The 17462-nt window shown below is 42.6% G+C and overlaps 2 protein-coding genes across 8 annotated transcripts in view; both read left to right on the top strand.

Moving 5' to 3' along the window:
- The first annotated feature begins 6107 nt into the window (after window positions 1-6107).
- Window positions 6108-14363, top strand: LOC139566044 (coiled-coil domain-containing protein 87-like). Of its 2 annotated transcripts, none has more exons than XM_071386888.1 (6): window positions 6108-8581; window positions 8896-8939; window positions 11293-11475; window positions 12560-12674; window positions 13201-13341; window positions 14046-14363. In XM_071386888.1, exons 3-6 carry the CDS (start codon window positions 11347-11349, stop codon window positions 14312-14314), a joined length of 654 nt encoding a protein of 217 aa, XP_071242989.1. In that variant the 5' UTR covers window positions 6108-8581; window positions 8896-8939; window positions 11293-11346; the 3' UTR covers window positions 14315-14363. The 2 variants fall into 2 exon arrangements, with proteins under 2 accessions (XP_071242989.1, XP_071242988.1); XM_071386887.1 differs by having other exon boundaries at window positions 11290-11475.
- Window positions 14364-14471: 108 nt separating this feature from the next.
- LOC139566041 (apoptotic protease-activating factor 1-like) overlaps window positions 14472-17462 on the top strand; it is a 65065-nt gene continuing 62074 nt past the window's right edge. For all 6 annotated transcript variants that reach the window (XR_011673039.1, XR_011673040.1, XM_071386884.1 and 3 more), the window contains exons 1-3: window positions 14472-14999; window positions 15800-16025; window positions 16404-16593. Coding sequence is in view for 4 of the 6 variants with exons in the window: in XM_071386884.1 (XP_071242985.1) it covers window positions 15879-16025; window positions 16404-16593 (337 nt within the window). In the remaining 2 variants the exon portion in view is untranslated. The remainder of the gene's footprint in view (window positions 15000-15799; window positions 16026-16403; window positions 16594-17462) is intronic.

Below are 17462 nucleotides of genomic sequence, written 5' to 3'. Positions count from 1 at the left end.
GTAGGACAAAACGGTAGTAATTGGATAACGGTAAAGAAAACACACACATAGGCACAAGAGCATATACACCGAGATAAGGGAGAATAAGCATAGAAACTACAAAGTTATCTGACAATGGGCATTAAATCCTCAAAAGAGCTTCTGGAATTAACCGGAGATAAGGCGTGTAAGGATAAAGTAGATAAAGAACAAGCAGAGGGGTTAGAAACGGCAAGGGTGTGGTTAGCCGAAGCGAGGAAGAGATCAGAGGGAGAAAATAAAAGGGAAATAACAAAGAAAGAAGAGGTAGATTGGAACAGATAACGAGTATTCCCACGGCTCCTCAGGAGGCTCCCCATAAGCCTAAATTGAATACCTCTCGGGCCGATCAGGCGTGGAGAGGTAATCCTGATGATGAAAGGGTGGTGGTACGGAGACGGCAGCCGGTGCTCCCCGTACCACAACCACCACCCCCATATGTGGAGCCGAGGGAGGGATAGGAGAGGAAGAGGAAATAGCGGGGACAGTTACTTTAGAGACAGTCATGGAGGAAATAACTGAACTAGGACGCAGAGTGAACAAGTGGCAGGAACAGGAGAGAAGGGGCAGAGAGCAGGCTTTATCCCTCAGAAGGCTGAAGTCACATAATCAAAGCCCAGGGAGAAGGGGGGTAGAGTCAGAGTGGGTAGAGGCCGAGGAAGGAGAAGAGGTCAGACAATATTCCCTAATTGTTTTACCGAACGAACGGGCAGGGGAAGAAGGACAGGAACCCATTCTAGAAGTATATAGAGTGAGGACACATAGAGATTTAGAAAGTTTAGTGGCAAGCTTTAAGTTGAATAAGAAAAAGTTGAGAGGAGCAGAATACTTGATGGCTACTCTAGGTGAGATAGCAGAGAGAAACAATGACAAAAAGGGATGGAAACCTTCCAGCAAGGGAGGAAAGGGGACAGATAGAAATAATGATAAATGTTATAATTGTAGCCAGAGCGGGCACTTTGCCAGGGATTGTGAGGCACCGTGTAAATATTGTAACAAAACAGGACATAATAACCGAGAGTGTCTAACCAAGAAGGATAGAAAAGGTTTTAATTGCGATGAGACAGGACATGTCGAAAGGAAGAGAGAGAGAGTAAGGAGAATCATCGTTGGAGAAATGCTTGGACCTTAAAATTAGGGCAAGTTTCTGGGAATTGTCTCGGTAGAACGTGACTGATTTTACGACTAATTAGACAATTATAAATAGGGTTATTCGCGAGGAGTTTTCGTCATTTCAATAGTGTTGGTGGTGCAGCGGTAGAACTCTTGCCTACAATGCGGGAGACTCGGGTTCGCATGGCAGACCATGCACCAATAGACTAAAATTAATTCTGATTGATATTCAACTATTATGTTTTGCCTGAAAAGATACGGTCGCTAATGTTTGGATAAGATGTAATTCGAACTTTTTAATAGCTTGTTTAGGTTAAATTAAAAGACTAATTCATTCTAATAGCGAGACGATTTCGATGTAATACGTTGTCTTGCCTAAATGGTCTGCGGGAATAACGCATTGAGAATGGAATCGTATTTAAATGACTGAATCATAGAAGAGACAGTGGCCTAAATCCAATGAATTCTAAATAATAACGGAGAGATAGTGGCGAAAGAGTTGTGCCCATCGAATTGTGTTTTTATTCTTATGGATTGACTGATGTAGGTTATAAATTTAGGCGATTTACATATTACTTTTAAGGCTGGAACAATTCATAATGGTGAAGCCGAAAGAAGGGACAGTTGTAAATTTGGTTTTATTCTTGTCCACTGGTAAGAAGAGGACAGTTAGTCGCGCCCACTGGGATATATTTGGCTGTAAGAGATTTAGGTCTGAATAGTTGAATTGTAAAAGTTTCGTGATAGTTTCTGGTGATTGATTCTTGGGTTGATTGTTTAGGTAACATCAGTGAATTGTAACAGAAAGTTAATGTATTAAAACATTATAATCTGTTTCCATTACGTGGAACCAGGTTAAATCGGTAAAGGGGATTGCAGGTTGGGTTAATTTCATTTTAAAGGAACAGTGCACATTAATCATAGTTGTGTGTGTGTAATGGCAGGGTATTCTTATCAAGAATTTTGGGAGACTGTCTGCAGACGGACTGAATGGGTTTCACATATGACCATTGAGGAAATTTAAAACGAATGATTGGAAGGAGTACAATGGAATGATCATTAGGTTTTGTTGGTAGTCAACGTTTGGGATACTGAATCGGGGTAGTTTGACAAAGTGTTTTTTCTGGAAATGCTTTGTTTGTTTTTAGCCTTTGAGTCTGAGGAGATTTTCCTAGAGACATGATATCTTAAAGGGGTACATACATAGGGAATATTAGAAGTTTTAAATTCTGAGTTTTAATTAAAAACATGGGAATCCTATAGAAAAAGGGAATGTTTTGGAAACCTGGGATAAAACATGTAGAAAAGGTGATGGTTTTTCTTTAATTTGTCTAATAGAGTAAGAAACACTTCTTTGAAGGGGTAGAATGATTTATGACCTCTATCGTAGCTTTCATTTGTGGTCTGATCAGCCTCATGGGAAAGCTATTTGGATGGAGAATTTAAGGTCATTTGCAATACTGATTTCAAGGTAACTCGTGAAATGGATAAGGAAAGTTATGTGTTAAAAATGGGGGAAGATATGGTCCTTTGCGGGTTGGCCAGGACATATTTTAAGCAAATAGGGCAGGAAAATAGATTGAGATGGAAAAATAGTGATTTTATAAGCAAAAAAATGTATTATGAAAATAAATATGTTGCCGTTCTTAGGGATGGTAAATTACTGAAGATAATGGATCCCACACTATGCAACATATATAAAATTATTGATGAGACTGATTTAAGATTAGTATTGTTAGATAAAATTCAGTGGAGTCCCGAAGGAGAGATTTCATTAGTACAGAAAACATATGCTATGTTTAGCATTCGTTTTGGCTTTATTTAATCATTAGAACATTTCTATTTAAATAAGTAGAAAGTTGACAGAGATATATGGCATCTATGTTGATCCAGAATCATTGAGGGTACTTGGAATGATTAACTATTGTCGAGCATGGGTACCATACTTTTCCTTGCATACAGAACAACTTAGTGAGTTGATTTATGGTAAAGCTATGGCAGCAAAAGATAAGGTCGAGTGGACAGAGGAAGCTGAGAAACAGTTTGTAGACATAAAAAAGTTATTGACATCTAGCTCTGTTCTAGGGTTTCCCCAGATATGATGGTCCCTTCACCCAGACAGGAGACTGTAGGGAGGGGTTCAGGACGTCAGTACTAACTCAGGAACACGGGGGGGGGGGGGGGGGGGGGGGGGAAGCAAGCCTATTGCTTTCTACTCCTCCCGTTTAGATGAAGTAGCCCAAGCCATGCCACTATGTTTGCAGACTGTGGTGGCTGCCGCACGGGCTGTGGAGGATTCAGCCTCTGGAGTACTGTACCATGATTTGACTTTGAGGGTACCGCATGCCGTATCGATTTTATTATTGGAACATAAGATGGCTTACATGTCACCAGCGAGAAATTTGTCCGGTATGATAATTCTGTTGAGCATGCCGAATCTAACAATTGAACGGTGTACTACCTTAAACCCCTCCACTTGAATCTCCATAGCCACTGATGGGTGCCCCATGACTGTGTAGCGGAGACGGAGAAAGGAGTTCTCCCCAGACCAGATCTAACTGATTTGCCTATGTTTGTTGATGGGTCTTCTAGAAAGAACCCAGATGGCTCAAATGCCACTGGTTATGCAATAGTGACTCTTACTGAGGTGTTGGAAGCTGGAGCATTACCAAAAAATTACTCTGCTCAACAAGCTGAAATTGTTGCCCTTACCAGGGCTTGTGAATTGGGGAAGGGTAAATGCATTACGATACATACTGATAGTGCTTATGCTTTTAACACCGTCCATATATTTGCAGCTCAGTGGAGAAACATGGGTATGATCACTACGGCAGGTAAACCCATTACACATGCGCAACTAATTTTGAATTTGCTAGAAGCAGTCTTATTACCAGAGAAGGTAGCGATTTGTAAATGCGAAGCACATACGAAAGGCACTGACTACGTCAGCATTGGGAACAGAAAGGCAGAAGAGGAAGCAAAAAGAGCTGGTGGAAAGCCACACCCACACACACAGATTCTCACTTGAAGGAGGAAGTTAGTATAGACACAGAATTACTGAAGGAAAGTCAGCTTCGAGCCCCAGTTAAGGAAGTTACTAGATGGGTTAAGATGGGGGCCGTTGACAAAAGAGGAATTTGGCACAAAGGGAACCTCTCTATTTTACCTAAGTCATTGTTTAGATGCAGCAAGATTGATACATGGGCGGAGCCAGGTATCAACCAGAGGGATGAGGGCCTAGTGGCCTATTGATGGCCCAGTGGCCTAGGCAGGATAGGAAAGGTGTCGTGGCCTAGTGGCCTATTTGATAATGAACTATTAATAAAATTGTAATTTTTTAAAATAACTAAGCTAAAATATTAGGTCAAGATATTATCCCTAGAGTTGGTTTACTAGGATATACAGTGGGGAGAACAAGTATTTGATACACTGCCGATTTTGCAGGTTTTCCTACTTACAAAGCATGTAGAGGTCTGTAATTTTTATCATAGGTACACTTCAACTGTGAGAGACGGAATCTAAAACAAAAATCCAGAAAATCACATTGTATGATTTTTAAGTAATTAATTTGAATTTTATTGCATGACATAAGTATTTGATCACCTACCAACCAGTAAGAATTCCGGCTCTCACAGACCTGTTAGTTTTTCTTTAAGAAGCCCTCCTGTTCTCCACTCATTACCTGTATTAACTGCACCTGTTTGAACTCGTTACCTGTATAAAAGACACCTGTCCACACGCTCAATCAAACAGACTCCAACCTCTCCACAATGGCCAAGACCAGAGAGCTGTGTAAGGACATCAGGGATAAAATTGTAGACCTGCACAAGGCTGGGATGGGCTACAGGACAATAGGCAAGCAGCTTGGTGAGAAGGCAACAACTGTTGGCGCAATTATTAGAAAATGGAAGAAGTTCAGATGACGGTCAATCACCCTCGGTCTGGGGCTCCATGCAAGATATCACCTCGTGGGGCATCAATGATCATGAGGAAGGTGAGGGATCAGCCCAGAACTACACGGCAGGACCTGGTCAATGACCTGAAGAGAGCTGGGACCACAGTCTCAAAGAAAACCATTAGTAACACACTACGCCGTCATGGATTAAAATCCTGCAGCGCACGCAAGGTCCCCCTGCTCAAGCCAGCGCATGTCCAGGCCCGTCTGAAGTTTGCCAATGACCATCTGGATGATCCAGAGGAGGAATGGGAGAAGGTCATGTGGTCTGATGAGACAAAAATATAACTTTGGTCTAAACTCCACTCGCTGTGTTTGGAGGAAGAAGAAGGATGAGTACAACCCCAAGAACCCATCCCAAACGTGAAGCATGGAGGTGGAAACATCATTCTTTGGGGCTGCTTTTCTGCAAAGGGGACAGGACGACTGCACCGTATTGAGGGGAGGATGGATGGGGCCATGTATCGCGAGATCTTGGCCAACAACCTCCTTCCCTCAGTAAGAGCATTGAAGATGGGTCGTGGCTGGGTCTTCCAGCATGACAACGACCCGAAACACACAGCCAGGGCAACTAAGGAGTGGCTCCGTAAGAAGCATCTCAAGTTCCTGGAGTGGTCTAGCCAGTCTCCAGACCTGAATCCAATAGAAAATCTTTGGAGGGAGCTGAAATTCCGTATTGCCCAGCGACAGCCCCGAAACCTGAAGGATCTGGAGAAGGTCTGTATGGAGGAGTGGGCCAAAATCCCTGCTGCAGTGTGTGCAAACCTGGTCAAGAACTACAGGAAACGTATGATCTCTGTAATTGCAAACAAAGGTTTCTGTACCAAATATTAAGTTCTGCTTTTCTGATGTATCAAATACTTATGTCATGCAATAAAATGCAAAGGAATTAGTTAAAAATCATACAATGTGATTTTCTGGATTTTTGTTTTAGATTCCGTCTCTCACAGTTGAAGTGTACCTATGATAAAAATTACAGACCTCTACATGCTTTGTAAGTAGGAAAACCTGCAAAATCGGCAGTGTATCAAATACTTGTTCTCCCCACTGTATGTCTTTAAATAATGGATGACATTTTAGCTAATCAGGTAGAATAAATAAAATGCCAGAGTTAGGGACCAGAACAAGTAGACAAAGAAGTTGAAGATATACTAGCAGAACCCAGGAGAAGACTGTCTGGTAACCAAACCCGTATGTCCAAGATTTTGTGTCCAACAGGTGAATTACAGGAGAAGGTGATTCACTCAATCCAACCAGGAGACTGGGGGGGGGATCCAGTCCCTGAGGAGAATAGACGGGAAGCAGCCCCGTTGGGAAGGCCCATACCAGGTTCTGTTAAACCACCGCCTTTGCCATTAGAATAGCTGAGAGAGTCACTTGGGTCCACGTTACCCACTGCAAGAAGGTATGTACACATATAAGCACTGCTGATCACACATAGAGTTAGGAGAAGAACCGAGAACCAACAGGGTCCGGGGGTTACCTCCTTAAACGAAGATTTCCTATCCTGACCGTTCATCACTGTGTGTGCTCCTAGAAGTGTGAGTATGGGGTGGTACCAAGCAGACCGACTAAGGGCAGGAGAGGGTTGGCGGTTTTTGGGAAGAGTAGGGGCTCTGAGCTGCATCCTAGTATTTGAAACCTTTCTGATACATCCAGATCCACCACCTGCCGGTACTAATTATATGACGCCATTGTCATGGATAAGAAGTAAAAGATAAACTATATAATTCACTGATGAGTAACTAACAAAATAAGGAGCCAAAGAAGATCAAGATGTAGGATTTAGGGTAAACATTAAACAATTCCCTAGGAAAGCAAATAACTGTACAGGGATTGGGATGGCCAGATTGAAGTACTCGGCCAACCCACCTCGGTTCACTTTAACTCTTGATGAGTGCCAGTGTTAAAGATACAAGAAGGGCACCGAGAACTTAGATGATTTGAATGGCTGAAAGGTAATCGTTAATGTGACGGACTTAGGTTTAGAAGTACAGGAGACAATTCTTAACCTCACAGCACCTATAACTGATGTAGGGTGGGCTCGTACCAGCAAAGGACGCATACGACAGAAACTACCGAAAAGGGTGGTCCGGAAATTGCGCCCTGGGGTTATTGGTCGAACCAGTTCGAGTTAGTCATCAGAGGCCAATTATAGGAGGCTAAATTAGGCACAGGAGGAGTTTTGACCAGGATGGGAGTCTAGATGGATGCTATTGGCATCCTCAGGGAAGTTACAGATTAATACAAAGCTATGAATCAAATAGGTGAAGATTTAACCACTACATTATATTGGTGGTTGACAATAAATAAAAATGTGAATTGGATTAATGACATCTATTATAAGCAACAGCGATTCGTGAATGAGACTGGGGATGCAGTAAAAGGGGTTCTCTGACCAATTATCCGCCACCTCCCTCATGGCCTGGTAAAATAGACTGACTCTCGATATGTAAATTTGCAGAAAAGGGCGGGGTATGTAGAATGATTGGGGTTCATTGCTGCACGTTTATTTTTTAAATAACACAGCTCCAGATGGATCAGTGACCAAGGCCCTGGCAGAGAACTCTGGGGTGGATAATTCTCTTACAAATTGGTTTGCCAGTATGTTTGGGAAATGGAAAATTGTCATAATCACTGTGTTGTGGGCCACTTTCACCTGCATGAGTGTTTTGGTTCCGTGTCAATGATGTTTGATTCCGGGTGTGAAAGGTCTCATTTCCAGGACTCTGGAGAAATCGATGACCCAACAGATGGTGAGATACGGACCGATTCCGAGATCTGACCAGTGGAATGATGAATACATGCACCCAGACCTAGTAGATGGACACGGCTCCTGCACATACAAAGAGCCTATGTTGGATGAAACCATTTTTAATGTTTAGGTTCCTTCTTGTTTTATGTTTAGACTGTTTTTGATGAAGAATGCAGACTTCCAGGCCTAGGGGAAGACTCTGTGTCTTTTAATTACGAGGAACCAATGTTAGATGAGACTGTTTTCAATGTTTAGTTAAAGGCTGTTCATTCTATGAAGATTATGATGAAAATCCTAAAACGGAAGAGTTATAATTGGATTTAGTCAGAGAACAGTCATTGATGAGGAATCGAATGTAAATACATGTATTGTTTTGGAATATTCTTGTATAATATTCATGTTTACATATAGTGTTTGATATGTCAGGATTTAGTCATTAAGTGTGGATTGTTAAAATATTTTATCAAGGTTTAAGATAAATGATTAAATAATTCTACCCAGAAACTTAACCATTAGGATAAGAGGTTATGAAGCATGGACAAGGGGTAATTAAAAATTATAACCATTGGGGAAGAAAGGGATGTATGTGTGTGCCGAAAGAAAGCAAAGAGACTCCTTAACCTATGTTTGAACCGACCCAGCTATAACTCTGTGGAGATAAGACAAGACAGGGAGAGCCCCTCCAGGTTTTCCGTATCTGGGGGGGACTGGAACTGTCAGCTGAGTGGTAATAAACTGTGGTGAGACTTCAGGGGATAATCCAAATAAAGTGTGTATGTATGTGCGTAGTTTAAGAGAAGGTATAAAAGGAACGTTTTTGTATATGTACGTCAGAGCTCTCGCCAATAAAATTGTATCTGACTATTGTGAGATGGGAATTATGTCTGTTTCATTTAAACCAGAGCTTTACAATCTCTGGGGTTCAGACCTAAAAAGAGAATTGCAATTTATGAACATTAATTACTAAATTAATTAACAATTAGTACTAAACCTGTTTCATAGCCTATTGTTTATAGACTCATAGGTAACCTATTGTCTGTTGGGTTTTTTACAGAGGAGGAAGAGAGCCCAGATGAAGAAATAACCAGCCCTAAACAGGTGTGTGTGTGTATGCATGTCTTAGTGTACAGATGATAGTATAAATGTAGTGTAAATGGATACTATAAATGTACAGTACAGATTGCAAAATAGTTGGGAAGAGATTTTTTTATGTACCAATGGTACAGGGTGTATGAGTTGATATATAAAACGACGCCAGATTCAAGACTTTGTGCTTTTCAGCTTTAATTATTATATAGAATTCTTGCAACCAACAAAATTTTGTATATTTGGGGCATAAAATCATCGAAGCTCTGCAGATTTTGTTGTGAGGATACAGAATGAATAGACCATTTATTTTGGTATTGCCCTCAGGTAGCCTGTTTCTGGTTTCAGGTTCAGGAATGGCTGAAAATGCATAATATTGATCTAAAATTGACACTAGAAATTGTACTGTTAGGAGATCTGGAGAGACCAGGTCAGTCAATTACTAATATACTAATACTCTTAGTAAAAGTATTTATCTTCAACTCGCAATCTGTGGATTCTATTCGATTAGATAGATTGAAATTGTACATTAAGCATCACAGCATAGTTGAAAGATACATGTTGTGTAGAAATCCAAAGAGGGTGGCCAACAGAGATAGGTGGGTTGGGCTGAGGGAAGCTGAGGGTTGGGATGTGGAGTTGGAGACAAGTGGGAGTGGAGTTGCTGGGCAGAAGATAGAATGATGTATAAAAAATAAAGTCAAAATAAAACATAATAAAATGTACATTTGAATGACACTGAGGGGCAGTGTTTTTACAGCTAATGCCGGTTTGCCTGGGGCTGACGCCGTGCAGGTGTTTGTACACATGCATATACGTACACTCTCATTCAAATACACACATACACGGACACACACATATGTAAAATAGTGCCAGACAAGCACTCAAACATATACAGTTGGCCTTGCTGTTATGATTTTATTTGTCCTTGATGTCCTTTGTTTTTTTTGCATTTTTTTCTTCTCATAAGTACATTTTCTTGGTTGTTGGTGCATTGGGGGGGTTCTTGGGGGTGGGGAATGGAATTCATTTTCTTTTTTATTATTTTCTTTTTTCTTGAGGGGGTGACTGTGGGAGGGGTCTCGAATGGTTGAGGGACAGCTATGGGGAACTGTGGAGGGACCTTGGAGGGTTCGCATCCCCGTTTTTTGGGGGGGCCTTGTGGGAGATCTGTCGACGTGCCCTTGAGCAGGGCGTTGACCCTGGATGCTTCTGTGTGTCGCTCTGAATGAGAGTCTGTTGGATGACTGGTATGATGTAGTTTTTGAGCGGCTTCACTGCAAGTATATTGTATGTTTTGGATATTCAATAATAAAAAAAAAAATAATGTACTGTAAATGGATACTATACAGAAATGTACCATAAATGGATATACAGCCATTGTAATACAGTCAGGTTTATGTGTCATATAGACTGGGAGCCTTCGATCTGGGTAGTTCCCATCAACTCTCCTTCCTTGTCCCATTCCATCATCTCTCCTTCATTGTCCCATTCCATCATCTCTCCTTGTCCCATTCCATCATCTCTCCTTGTCCAATTCCATCATCTCTCCTTCCTTGTCCCATTCCATCATCTCTCCTTGTCCCATTCCATCATCGCTCATTGTCCCATTCCATCATTTCTCCTTCATTGTCCCATTCCATCATCTCTCCTTCATTGTCCCATTCCATCATCTCTCCTCCCTTGTCCCATTCCATCATCTCTCCTCCCTTGTCCCATTCCATAATCTCTCCTCCCTTGTCCCATTCCATCATCTCTCCTCCCTTGTCCCATTCCATCATCTCTCCTCCCTTGTTCCAATACATTAAATAGTGGGAACTAACCAGGATGTCACCAAGGTCTTGATTTTCTGTTTTCCTCCTTTTTTTTATTGAGTTGCCCTCTTGGCCAGGTTTCCCTTGTAAAGGAGGTAGTCTGACCTCAATGGGACTTCATGGATAAATAAAGATTAAATCAAGTATTCAAAAACAACATTTAAAATAGTGGTCAATTCACCAATTCATACATGGTAAATTGGTTCAATTGAAATTAGTTGAATTGACCCAACCTTAGAAGGCCCAATTCCAAATTAAACCCTAGCCCCTACCCTTACAGTTTTGGAATGGGAAGGAAAGGTATTACTTAGCAACATGGTAATCTCTCCACATAGTGGAAATATTTCCCATATTTCTAATACCCCCATTCCTTCAGATCTGCGCAGAGGCTCGTAACAGTTTGGGGCTGATTGGGCCCTGTTCAAAATCAAACTCTAGCTCCTACCCCTAGGGAATTTATGTAGACTTGAATTTAATAGGCCTTAGCAATATGCATACAATTTCCCCCAAAACTGTTTTTTCTACTTACTGTCCTCTCTCCCTGTCAGAAGGCCTATAAGAGGACAGTGAGTGTGGGGAGCAAGGAGGCCAGTCGAGGGGGGGTGATGGGAGAGGGGGACCAGGTCCAGAGCAGGCTGGAGAGGATCTGGACACTCCTCTGCCTGCCCGACACCTACAGACTGGACATGGCCATCAAGTATAGCTCCCACGCACGCAGGGACCAGCTGGAGGAGGTGTGCACAGTACACAGACACACACGCATACGATAACAAATATATACAAGTTAATGCACACTTACTGTACAAGTATCATGCCACCATCTATAGCAGGGCTGTCTCATTCTGGTCCTGGAGGGCCTAAACACTTTTGGTTTTTGTTTCTACCTCATAGTTAATTGCACTCACCTGGTGTCCCAGGTCTGAATTAGTCCCTGATTAGAAGGAGAGAATGAAAACCAGATGTTTTTGGGCCCTCCAGGACCGACATTGGACAGCCCCGATAGAGGTTAGTAGAGATGGTAGCATGATACTTGATGCTGTGCTCCTATTTTCTCACCCTAACACCATAGACACAGAGCTCACCATAACACCATAGACACAGAGCTCACCATAACACCATAGACACAGAGCTCACCATAACACCATAGACACAGAGCTCACCATATCACCATAGACACAGAGCTCACCATATCACCATAGACACAGAGCTCACCATATCACCATAGACACAGAGCTCACCATAACACCATAGACACAGAGCTCACCATATCACCATAAACATATAGCTCACCATAACACCATAGACACAGAGCTCACCATATCACCATAGACATATAGCTCACCATATCACCATAGAGATATAGCTCACCATATCACCATAGACACAGAGCTCACCATATCACCATAGACACAGAGTTCACCATATCACCATAGACACAGAGCTCACCATATCACCATAGACACAGAGCTCACCATATCACCATAGACACAGAGGTCACCATATCACCATAGAGACAGAGCTCACCATATCACCATAGAGACAGAGCTCACCATATCACCATAGACACAGAGCTCACCATATCACCATAGAGACAGAGCTCACCATATCACCATAGAGACAGAGCTCACCATATCACCATAGACACAGAGCTCACCATATCACCATAGATACAGAGCTCACCATATCACCATAGAGACAGAGCTCACCATATCAACATATACACAGAGCTCACCATATACTACCAAAATGTCTTCCATACCTTGAACAGAATTGTGTGTGTGTGTGTGTGTGTGTGTGTGTGTATTCGTTTCCTCCCAGGCCACAGCAGCATGGGAGCGTGCTGCCCGTCTCATCCAGCAGAGGAAGTCTCTGCTGGCTCGTCTGGAGCTGTTTGAGAGGGACGCTTCTGACCCCAACCGCTTCTTCCTGCAAGGTACTGCATAATATATATCTGCTCTGGGGTTAAGTTTCCCCTCGGTGCAAATATTTTCCCACGAGCCCGTCCTCCCCAATTAAGGTGACACCAACCTCCTGTGCTCCTTACAATATTATAACATATTGCTTTAACAGCATATTGTATTGGATGATATATTGTAAGTTGCTAAATATATCATATTATTATTGTTATAAATAAAAGGCAGTTGATTAAATATCTAATGCCAGAGTACACCCTACTGGACAAAAAAATTTAAGCACCTGGTATTCTCAGGCAGTCTCCCAGCCAAGTACTAACTAGGCCCAACCCTGCATAGCTTCCGAGAGACTAGTATGGTCGTAAGTGAAGGAACATATCTTCATACACTTTACAAAGTGAATGTCTTTCGCTCTATATTTGTCTCTTTCTTTCATTCTATCTTTCTTTCCTTCCTTCCTCTTTCTTTCTTTCTTTTCTTTCTATTTATTCTTCCTGCCCCTCTCTCTCTTTCTCGCTCTCTCTCACTCATTTTTGTCTTTCTCAGGCTACCAGGGCACCTCTCTAGCCAGGTTGGATGAGTCCAAGCACCGGAACAAACTCAACTCCCAGATCTGTTCTCTGGAGAAGGTGTTGTCTAAGATTCTCCACCACATTACAGACAGCTTCCACCACTGTCACCTACAAGGTGAGTCAGGCCAATGGTCCATACATCAGGGGTATATTAATTAGTGTACAGCGTAGCAAAATGTTTTGCAACGGAAAATGAAAACCTGTGTTTCTTATTAGACAAATTGAGCAAAGTCCCTCCTCGTTTTTGCTTGTTTGCTTCCGTTGACTTCATAGTGAATATGACCCACTGGTGTCACTGTGCTCTCTGACATACAGCACATGCAGTATGCTATGGGGGATAGAGAGAGACAGAGAGAAAGCAGAGTTTTTAGATTGGTGATTTACCCTCATTGAAAGAGCCTTGCCGTTCCCTCACCTTCTCTATTTCTCTCTCCCTCACTTGCTCTGTTTCTTCCTCTGGCCGTGTCCAAAATCGGTCCTGTCTTGCCTACTACTTACTAAAGCTGCATAATGTGTAATAGTCGTATATTCTATCTAGAACATACCAGTTAGAAAAAATGTATGCAATAAGCTACAAATATTGACATACTAGGCTCATACATACTGAGAAAACGCTATGGAGAGCTCTGCGCCATCCCCCTTATCTGATTATCCCCAATAACCAGAACTTGTCAACTCATCATCAAGTCCTTCATTGGTTTAATCAGGTGTATTAGTATTGGGCTAGAACAAAAGCCCCAAAACTCTGGTGTAGCCAGACATAACTAAGCAGTTTCCTCACAGCTGTGTTTTCAACTGTCACTCTCTCACTCTCTCCAGGGGAGGCCGTACAGGGAGAAGATGTGCTGGGACCACATCGAGATGCTCTACTGGCTGCAGCAGGAGCGCCGGGTCCAGGCTCTGGAGAGGGTGGTGGAGGGGAGGGGCTCTCTTCTCACCAGACTGCCCCCCCTCAACCCCAACCTTCGGCTGTACCCAGGCACCCACCCCACCCCCAAGGACACACCCCGACCCTCAGCCAGAGACCCCACCCTCACACACACAGCCGCTCCAACCCAACCCAGCCGAGCTCAGTGTATCCAGTATAAGTTTGAACGTTGTAAGCAAATTAATAAAATGCTTGGGAAATTGTTTGAATGCACTGCTTGGAAGGAAATATTATATTTGATCATTTGTATGTATTCATATTATGTATAATCCATTATCATTATCACTTGTCAAGTAAATGTATGAACGTGATTGGATAATATATATGCACTACTAGTAGGTTCATCTGACATTGACAACATTTGATATGGTGAATATTTTGTCATTAATCATTTACATTATTTTGTTCTGAGTGTGGCAGAAACATGCAACTCTAAGTGCCATGGCAAAAGGAACGCTGTTTGCACCTTGAGTCTATTTAGGGCCACTGGTAAGTGTGTTATCAGTTTTACCAAGTGCAATACCAAAGATACTGAGCTAGCACTGCAGGCCTACAAGTTTACAATGAACAACAAGCTGTCACGTATCACCAGGCAGCATGCTCCCATCTGCCTCGTTACAGTCAAGCATGCATTATCTCACCCTCACGTGTGAGCGAAACGCCACCGCATTGGTCATTTCAGACCGAGGGAAGTTGTTTTTGTTATAATTCAGGAAGAACCCTACTCATTTAAAAAATAGGTTGGGATTTTTGTCAGAATTACATTATTTTCAAAGGAAATTATTATAATCCTGAGCACTATCGAGTGTGGATAGCGAGCTCCTGTGTCGAGCAAATAGATACATGTGAGTAGTTGTATTTCATTTGTTTAATTTCCTTACAACTTGGGTAAGTCTTATTACGAGTGAAGTATGTGCCACCTTCAGTTAAAAAGTGTTGTTCCTATCTGTTGTTTTTATAAACATTATAAAATGTTTGTCTGCTTGTGGAAATAATAAACGTATAAATAGCGTTTGTTATGCATACTATATAGCCTACTACAGACAGCTGCTGTGTAGTTTTGGGAATGTCGGCTAGCTACACTGTGCTGTGTCCCACAGCTGTCAAATTAGACAGTAACGTTATAGTTAACTACCAAGTGCACAGTTAGCTAGCTATACGCCAGTCTGCTACATATATAACTTGTAACCTGACTGACAAAAGCCTACAATCAATGTTCACTCTAAAGAGGAAATTTGGTAACTTCCCGACGTCATCGCAATAGCTGGCAAGTCTTTCGCTCACAGTCGACTGCATTTACTGCACTTTTACAGCAATTTCAAAACTGCAATCTTTTTTTGTAAGGGCAGCATTTTCAAGTATTTTATGGCACTGTAGTATTACAAGGATCTTCATCATACTGTGTATCTACCTATCAGAGCTCTTATCAGTTTCCAGTCTTATTTTAGGTGGGGCACAGGAGTCACACTAAGAGGCAGCAGTACTAGTAGTAGTACTGTCCTAGCTCTGGTCCAGGGTGTTACATGCAACTTGAGCCTCCTTCAACGTATTATTGTTCAAGAAGGCTCAAGGCACACATAGCACACTGGACCAGAGCTATTGCTGCCCATACTACATCTATCCATGCAACTTCCTTTCCCTGCAGTTCCCATCACCTGCCAATCAATCACCATTCCAGTCCAGCCACCCGAACTGTGTGGTCGGACCAGGTCTGGCCTGTTGGCATGGCGATGATGGAGGAAGGGGCACGGAGCTGCCTGCTTCAGTCACGCTCCAGCCTGGAGCAGGACATCAGGGCTTCCTACCTGATGGATCACATGATCAGTGACGGCGTGCTGACGGGGGACGAGGAGGACAGGATCAGGAGCAAGGTTGGGGGAGTACAGTACCACCCTTTTCATACACTTTCCTATGTCCATAGTGGTAAGTGTGTAGTGATGATTAAGTGTATAAAAGTGTTGGTTGTGGGCCAGATTCCAAACAAACTTTCACACTACTGAGCCAACCGAGGGCACTGTGCTGGGAAAACTTATAAGTGGTTGGGTGCCTGATTCCAAATAAACACCCTCATAAGCGAGAGGGAGGAAGAAAGAGAGGAAGGGGGAGAGGAAGGGGGAGAGAGAGGTAAAGTCAAGAGAGATTGCAGGGCTTTTTAAACACTTAACACTACGGACATCTGAAAGAACTGCATCGGTGTAAGAAAAGCAATAAAGTGGTTTCAAAATTCACATTGTCTCTCCATTGATTAGCCCACCAGGAGAGAGCAGGCGGCGGCCCTGCTGGAGCTGCTCCTGAGGAAGGATAACCAGGCCTACATCTCCTTCTACAACGCCCTGGTCCGTGAGAGCTACGGAGACCTGGCCAGCCTGCTCCACAACAGCCTGCCCCTGGTCTCCCCTGAGGCTGAGAAGAGCTTCTCAGACGGGGGCACCCGCTATGGTGAGCTGCCCCCAAAGGTGGAGGATGGAGAATACCAGGAGACTAGGGCAGTCTGAGATGTGCCCTCCTTTTCTGATACAGGGAAATAATATACAGGGGAGCTCTATGTATATGTACAGTTGAAGTCAGAGGTTTACATACACCTTAGCAAAATACATTTAAACTCAGTTTTTCACAACTGCTGACATTTAATCCAAGTAAAAATACCCTGTCTTAGGTCAGTTAGAATCACCACTTTATTTTAATAATGTGAAATGTCAGAATAATAGTAGAGAATTATTTTATTTCAGCTTTTATTTCTTTCATCACATTCCCAGTGGGTCAGAAGTTTACATACACTCAATTAGTATTTGGTAGTATTTCCTTTAAATAGTTTAACTTTGGTCAAACATTTTGGGTAGCCTTCCACAAGCTTCCCACAATAAGTTGGGTGAATTTTGGCCCATTCCTCCTGACAGAGCTGGTGTAACTGAGTCAGGTTTGTAGGCCTCCTTGCTCGCACATGCTTTTTCAGTTCTGGCCACAAATTTTCTATAGGATTGAGGTCAGGGCTTTGCGATGGCCACTCCAATACCTTGACTTTGTTGTCCTTAAGCCATTTTGCTACAACTTTGGAAGTATGCTTGGGGTCATTGTCCATTTGGAAGACCCATTTGTGACCAAGCTTCAACTTCCTGACTGATGTCTTGAAATGTTGCTTCAATATATTTGCATAATTTTCCATGATGCCATCTATTTTGTGAAGTGCACCAGTCCCTCCTTCAGCAAAGCACCCCCACCCTGTGCTTCACGGTTGGGATGGTGTTCTTCGGCTTGCAAGCCTCCCCATTTTTCCTCCAAACATAACGATGGTCATTATGGCCAAACAG

This window comes from Salvelinus alpinus, chromosome 37 (genome assembly GCF_045679555.1).
Source record: "Salvelinus alpinus chromosome 37, SLU_Salpinus.1, whole genome shotgun sequence".
Classification (NCBI taxonomy): domain Eukaryota; kingdom Metazoa; phylum Chordata; class Actinopteri; order Salmoniformes; family Salmonidae; genus Salvelinus; species Salvelinus alpinus.
Note: the sequence above shows the minus strand (reverse complement) of the source record. Positions and strands in the feature narration are given on the sequence as shown.

Bases quoted from the DNA above. Each gene is read 5' to 3' on its own strand.
- LOC139566044 (XM_071386888.1), top strand. From the start codon at position 11,347: ATGGGAGAGGGGGACCAGGTCCAGAGCAGGCTGGAGAGGATCTGGACA. The intron at 12,675-13,200 runs GTACTGCATAAT...TGTCTTTCTCAG, and splicing joins CAACCGCTTCTTCCTGCAAG to GCTACCAGGGCACCTCTCTA. The intron at 13,342-14,045 runs GTGAGTCAGGCC...CACTCTCTCCAG, and splicing joins CCACCACTGTCACCTACAAG to GGGAGGCCGTACAGGGAGAA.